At 48.2% G+C, this 7,476-nt stretch overlaps 1 protein-coding gene across 1 annotated transcript; it reads left to right on the top strand.

Moving 5' to 3' along the window:
- Positions 1-1,758: 1,758 nt before the first annotated feature.
- Positions 1,759-3,813, top strand: LOC119271328 (probable polygalacturonase At1g80170). The gene is made up of 8 exons (XM_037553196.1): positions 1,759-1,803; positions 1,930-2,061; positions 2,163-2,312; positions 2,561-2,768; positions 2,882-2,963; positions 3,102-3,213; positions 3,370-3,483; positions 3,580-3,813. Exons 1-8 carry the CDS (start codon positions 1,759-1,761, stop codon positions 3,811-3,813), a joined length of 1,077 nt encoding a protein of 358 aa, XP_037409093.1.
- Positions 3,814-7,476: the final 3,663 nt, after the last annotated feature.

Below are 7,476 nucleotides of genomic sequence, written 5' to 3'. Positions count from 1 at the left end.
TAAGTGGATTGTTGCGTATGGGAGTAAAGAGGACTTGATACTTAATGCTATGGTTGAGTTTTACGACCTTAATAATCTTTAGTAGTTGCGGATGCTTGCTAGAGTTCTAATCATACGTGCATATGATCCAAGTAGAGAAAGTATGTTAGCTCATGCCCCTCCCTCATGTAAAATTGCATGAATGATTACCGGTCTAATTATCGATTACCTAAGGACAAATGACTTTCTTGGTGACTAAAGTTATCCACTTTTACTACCTTACAATTTATCCGTAGTTTTAATCTCGCAAATTACTCATAGTTTTATTCTTACAAAATAGTTTTATACTTGTTTTAGGTAAAGCAAACGTCAAGTGTGCGTAGAGTTGTATCGGTGGTCGATAGAACTTGGGAGAATATTTGTTTTACCTTTAGCTCCTCGCTGGATTCGGATTCGACACTCTTATTTATCGAAGAAGGCTACAAACGATCTCCTAGTGGGTTATCAAGACATTTTTCTGGCGCCGTTGCCGGGAAGCAATAGCGTGGGGTGAATATTCTTATGTGTGCTTGTTTGTTTTATCACTAAATAGTTTTTATTTTATATTCTAAATTGTTCTCTATCTTTAGCTATGGATATGAAACACGAAATGAAATTAGCTCCAGCAGATAATAGGATGATTCATCTCGTGAAAAAATTTGATAATTCGAGATAAATCATTAAATGATGCGCCGATCGTTTTCTTAAAAAGTACGACACTATTTTCGCTGACACACACACACACGTGAGCCATCACGACTCGCCAGAAACGTTGCCGGTCAGTGTGTCTGCGGAGCATTCATTGATAAGCGTGAAAAATAATACACACGATATTCTGCCTTAAAAAAATTACACGCGATATTCTGAAAATACTCGAATGTACGCGGTATTCTGAAAATATTCGAATGTACGTTTAGATGCTGCAAGATCTTAGCTGCCCGGCCCGCGCCATCCAAGCCGTCCATCTCGCGATTGCACGGCCCAGAGCCGCGCTCACGTGCATGCATGCATTCGCCCGATCCCTCACCGCAGCAACGATATCCTCTGTATCTTGCTCCCCAAGGGGCTAAATTCGCGACACGGCCGCGATTGCATTCTGTAAATGGCGCGCATGCATGCAGCAGCTGTGCGAGGTAACCGCATGGCATTTTGGGGCTCGCGCACAGCTACATCTCCTCTTCCAAACCCGGAAAGGGCAGACGGCCGCGATCTCCTGCACTGATCCAATGAATTTCAATGCGAGATCTAAATACATGGAGATTTTGGATTTCCACGGCTTTTATTGGTACGACAAACGAGAGAGATTTGGTTTCAATTTCCCCCATTTGCTGCTGCTACGCCTGCGCTCGCGCGCGTATAAATTGATGCACAGACGACTGGCCGTATCGTCAGTACGACTACGACGGTGCTAGCATCCCCATTCGGCCAGTTCTTCTTCGACCGATCGATTCAGCTGCTGATCGTAGTGGCAGCGTGGGTGGTCATCATGGTATGCGCGTCGGCTCTGCTCTGCCATTGCTCACCAGCTCGATCGAAAAGTAGATTCTCGTTCTAATCATCTATATGTTGCTTTGCCTGACGCACGGATCTTGAAAATGGCAGAGGGTTGCAGCAGCAGGACGCACCTCCTTGTTCCTCGTCCTGCCGCTGCTGCTGCTTCTTGTGGTATCGGCCACAGTTCGATCCGCGGCGGCGGCGGCGACCAAGGTGTGGAAAGGGGAAGGGACTCGATACAGCGTCATGGCTTTCCATGCCGCCGGGGACGGCGAGACGGATGATTCCAAGGTATAACAACAACAACGTAGCCTCGACCTACATATGATTCTCAACCTTCATGCTTCTTGGTCATTGCCGGTCAGTTCAGATCTTCCTGACCCATTCATCTGCATCCTCCGTCTTCGTGACCGACAGGCGTTCGAGGAGACATGGGAATCTGCGTGCAGGGACAGCGGCGGGGCGAACGTCTACGTCCCTGCAGGAAGGACCTTCCTGCTGCGCAACGCCACTTTCAACGGGCCCTGCAAGTCGCCCATCACCATGCAGGTAACCAACACCTACCTTCTACCGACGATTTGACCGTACTCTTATCGAAGTACAGTATAGTCGCCGACGGTATAAACCGAGGATGGAGTGTCGCTCTGCAGGTGGACGGGGACATCGTGGCGCCAAGCACCCTCTGGCAGCTAAGATCGTCAAGCGTGCTGACCTTCCACGAGGTGGACAACCTGACGGTGGACGGCAGCGGCCAGATCGACGGCCGGGGCGCCCCATGGTGGGATTGCCACAACCACAAGGTAACAACAACCCACACAAACATAGCCGTTGCTTCTTCAATCTATCTTCACGCATTGTCCACAATCTGATCAGCTGCCCCTCTCGTCTCTGACAGAAATGCAGTGTCCGGCCAATGGTAAGCACACACGCAACGCCTCTTCCAGCTGCCGAACCAAAAATACCCATTTCAGTTTAGACTTTAGACAGACATGTCTGCACGTACGCACGCGAAAACTAATTCAGGTGCATGTAATTGTAACGAACCCAGCTGGTGTCATTCTCGTTCTGCAACGGCCTGCGGGTGACCAACATACGTCTCAAGGACAGCGCCCTCAAGCACATCAGCGTGTACAGGTGCAGCCAGGCGCTGGTGCACAACGTCTCCATCTCCGCGCCCGGCGACAGCCCCAACACGGACGGGATCACCATTGGGGCCTCCCACCATGTCCGCGTCTACTCTTCCTCCATCCAGTCCGGTACAGTAACAGCTAGCCCTTGATAAAATCCTTTGCTTCATGTGTGTTGCACTTTGACGTCAAGTGTGTGTGCATTGTAATACTCCTGACATACATTGGACGAGTGCTCGCAGGTGATGATTGCGTGTCGATTATAACGGGAACCACCGATGTGAACGTCACCGACATCACGTGTGGGCCCGGTCATGGTATCAGGTACAGATGCACAACCATGCATGCATATATATATGCAGGTCTTACTGACCAAGTGCATAAGGGCTGATGAATTTCTCTAGTGATTGGTAGCATACATTAACCTAAGCAGCTTCTTCCTTTTGTTATCTTGTCATGTAGTGTGGGAAGCCTTGGAGGTGCTGGTGAAGGCCCAGCGATGGTGGAGAGGATTACAGTATCCAACTGCAAATTCTTCAATACGACCAACGGCGTCAGGATCAAATCGTGGCAGGTAACACTGAAGCAGCATCCACATGCCTTCTCTATGTTGTGCATGTGTGTGCCTTGCATCAGTTCAAAGATAGATATCAACTGATGGTGTGTGTGTGTGTGTGTGTGTATACCACTGTTAATTCCCCTGATAACATATGTGATGTTATGAATGCAGGGAGGGCAAGGCAAAGCGAGCGGATTCATTTTCAGGGACCTCAACATGACTGAAGTCCAACATCCTATCGACATCGACCAGTTCTACTGCCCGCATGGAAACTGTCCAGAACGGGTAAGGAAACCTACTCAACTCAGTCACCAACACATTGACCGCTCCATCTTCAGGGCAATTGGTTGATGACTGAAACTATATTGGTTGCCTTTGCAGCAAGGTGGTGTGGCCATAACCGACGCGAGGTTCATCAACATCCATGGGACGTCCTCCGAGCGAGAGGCTATCAAGATCATGTGCAGCAATAGCGTGCCATGCCACGACATCTATCTCGATAATGTCGACCTATCCTGGTGTAGGCACACTGCCCCACCAAAAGCCAAGGTTCTGAATGCCCATGGGAGCGTTGCGGGCACGGTGAAGCCACAAGTACGGTTCTTGGGACGTTGATCCCCAGTGCTCACTGGTAGAAAAAGAGGCTTCCGTCCAGCCCCATTAGTCGCGAAACTGTAGGAACCGCGACTAATGAAGTTTTTAGTCGCGGTTCGGCAGACGAACCGCGACCAAAGGCCTGGGCCCAGGGCGCTCGGTGGCCAGCTGGTGCACGTGAGGGGCTTTAGTCGCGGTTGGCCAGGCCAACCGCGACTAAAGGTGCCCAAAGGCCTTTAGTCGCGGTTGGCCAGGCCAACCGCGACTAAAGCTCCTCCCCTATATATACCAGTTCAGCACGCTCACTTAGCCATTTGGTGCCACTTCTCTTCACAAGCTTCACAAGGGGGTGTAGGTTTGCTTTTGGTTCCTCTTATGCACACAAGGTGTTTGATGAAATGCCCCAAGAGCGTGAAACAGACATGATATGAAGTGTTGGAGCCACACTTGAGGTTCCTCATTTATTTTTTCCTCCTCGATCGCGGTTAGCAACTTGAACCTTTCATGCATGTGTGTCATTGATAAAATATGCATGTGTGTTGTTCATTGTTTAATTTCTATTGTTTATAGCTAGTTAGTTTAACAAATGCATGATGGTTAATTATATATTTTATATTATAATAATGCAGATGAATCGGCAATGGATGTACGGTAACCGACTCTCCCGCGAGTTCACTACGGGTTTGAAAGATTTCCTCGTAGTGGCTAATGCGAACAAGCAGAAGGGTTTTGTTATCTGTCCATGTGTTGACTGTAAGAATCAGAAGGGTTACTCTTCCTCAAGAGAAGTTCACCTGCACCTGCTTCGGCACGGTTTCATGCCAAGCTATAATTGTTGGACCAAGCATGGAGAAAGAGGGGTTATAATGGAAGAAGATGAAGAAGGGGATGATTTCATCGATGAAAGCTATCTTGCTCATTTCGGTGATACTTTCATGGAGGATGCTGAAGGTGAAGGGGAAGGTGAAGGGGAAGGTGAAGGTGAAGAAGAGGCACGTGATGAGACCGTTGATGATCTTGGTCGGACCATTGCTGATGCACGGAGACGCTGCGAAACTGAAAATGAGAGGGAGAATTTGGATCGCATGTTAGAGGATCACAGAAAGTCGTTGTACCCCGGATGCGATGATGGTCTGAAAAAGCTGGGCTGCACACTGGATTTGCTGAAATGGAAGGCACAGGCAGGTGTAGCTGACTCGGCATTTGAAAACTTGCTGAAAATGTTGAAGAATATGTTTCCAAAGAATAACGAGTTGCCCGCCAGTACGTACGAAGCAAAGAAGGTTGTCTGCCCTCTAGGTTTAGAGGTTCTGAAGATACATGCATGCATCAACGACTGCATCCTCTACCGCGGTGAATACGAGAATTTGAATGAATGCCCGGTATGCACTGCATTGCGTTATAAGATCAGAGGCGATGACCCTGGTGACGATGTTGAGGGCGAGAAACCCAGGAAGAGGGTTCCCGCCAAGGTGATGTGGTATGCTCCTATAATACCACGGTTGAAACGTCTGTTCAGGAACAAAGAGCATGCCAAGTTGTTGCGATGGCACAAAGAGGACCGTAAGTCGGACGGGGAGTTGAGACACACCGCAGATGGAACGCAATGGAGAAAGATCGACAGAGAGTTCAAAGATTTTGCAGCTGACGCAAGGAACATAAGATTTGGTCTAAGTACAGATGGCATGGATCCTTTTGGCGAGCAGAGCTCCAGCCATAGCACCTGGCCCGTGACTCTATGCATCTACAACCTTCCTCCTTGATTGTGCATGAAGCGGAAGTTCATTATGATGCCAGTGCTCATCCAAGGTCCGAAGCAACCCGGCAACGACATCGATGTGTACCTAAGGCCATTAGTTGATGAACTTTTACAGCTGTGGGGCAGACCTGGTGTCCGTGTGTGGGATGAGCACAAAGAAGAGGAATTTGACCTACGAGCGTTGCTTTTCGTAACCATCAACGATTGGCCTGCTCTTAGTAACCTTTCGGGACTGTCAAATAAGGGATACAATGCATGCACGCACTGCTTACATGAGACTGAAAGTGTACATTTGCCAAATTGTAAGAAGAACGTGTACCTTGGGCATCGTCGATTTCTTCCGAAAATTCATCCAGTAAGAAAGAAAGGCAAGCATTACAACGGCAAGGCAGATCACCGGCCGAAGCCTGCGGAACGCACTGGTGCTGAGGTATTTGATATGGTCAAGGATTTGAAAGTCATCTTTGGAAAGGGTCCTGGCGGACAATCAGTTCCGAAGGGAGCTGACGGGCACGCAGCCATGTGGAAGAAGAAATCTATATTCTGGGAGCTAGAATATTGGAAAGTCCTAGATGTCCGCTCTGCAATCGACGTGATGCACGTTATGAAAAATATTTGCGTGAACCTCCTAAGCTTCTTGGGCGTGTATGGGAAGACAAATGATACAAAGGAAGCACGGCAGGACCAGCAACGTTTGAAAGACCCTGATGACCGGCATCCGGAATGGTTTCAAGGTCGTGCCAGCTACGCTCTGACCAAAGAAGAGAAGGTCATCTTTTTTGAATGCCTGAGCAGTATGAAGGTCCCGTCTGGATTCTCGTCCAATATAAAGGGAATAATAAACATGGCGGAGAAAAAGTTCCAAAACCTGAAGTCTCACGACTGCCACGTGATTATGACGCAATTGCTTCCGATTGCTTTGAGGGGGCTCCTGCCGGAAAATGTTCGAGTAGCCATTGTGAAGCTATGTGCATTCCTCAATGCAATCTCTCAGAAGGTAATCAATCCAGAAGTTCTACCACGATTACAGAACAATGTGATCCAATGTCTTGTCAGTTTCGAGTTGGTGTTCCCGCCATCCTTCTTCAATATTATGACGCACCTCTTGGTTCACCTAGTCGAAGAGATTTTCATTCTCGGTCCTGTATTTCTACACAATATGTTCCCCTTCGAGAGGTTCATGGGAGTATTAAAGAAATATGTTCGTAACCGTGCTAGGCCAGAAGGAAGCATCGCCAAGGGCTATGGAAATGAGGAGGTAATTGAGTTTTGTGTTGACTTTGTTCCTGACCTTAAGCCGATTGGTCTTCCTCGATCGCGGCACGAGGGGAGACTAAGTGGAAAAGGCACGATCGGAAGGAAATCAACGATATGTATGGACGGCCATTCTCTGACTGAAGCACACCACACTGTACTGACCAATTCCAGCTTGGTGGCTCCGAACTTTGAGAAACACAAGAATATTTTACGCTCGGACAACCCGGGGAAGCCTGAATCCTGGATTAGGAAGGCCCACATGGAGACTTTCGGCAGTTGGTTGAGAAAACATTTAATGAATGACAATGATGTTGTAGATCAGCTGTACATGTTGGCCAAGACACCATCTTCGACTATAACGACTTTACAAGGGTACGAGATAAATGGGAATACATTTTACACGATCGCCCAAGATAAAAAGAGCACCAACCAAAACAGTGGTGTCCGCTTTAATGCAGCAACCGAGAATGGGCAAAAGGTCACATATTATGGTTACATAGAGGAGATATGGGAACTTGACTATGGATCCTCCTTTAAGGTCCCTTTGTTCCGGTGCAAATGGTTCAAGCTAACAGGAGGTGGGGTAAAGGTGGACCAGCAATACGGAATGACAATGGTGGGTCGTCGTCGCTGCTGTCGTCGCTGTCGTACTCCTGCCTAGGCGTATA

This window comes from Triticum dicoccoides, chromosome 3A, assembly GCF_002162155.2.
Source record: "Triticum dicoccoides isolate Atlit2015 ecotype Zavitan chromosome 3A, WEW_v2.0, whole genome shotgun sequence".
Taxonomy (NCBI): Eukaryota; Viridiplantae; Streptophyta; class Magnoliopsida; order Poales; family Poaceae; genus Triticum; species Triticum dicoccoides.
This window is presented reverse-complemented; position numbering and strand designations above follow the sequence as displayed.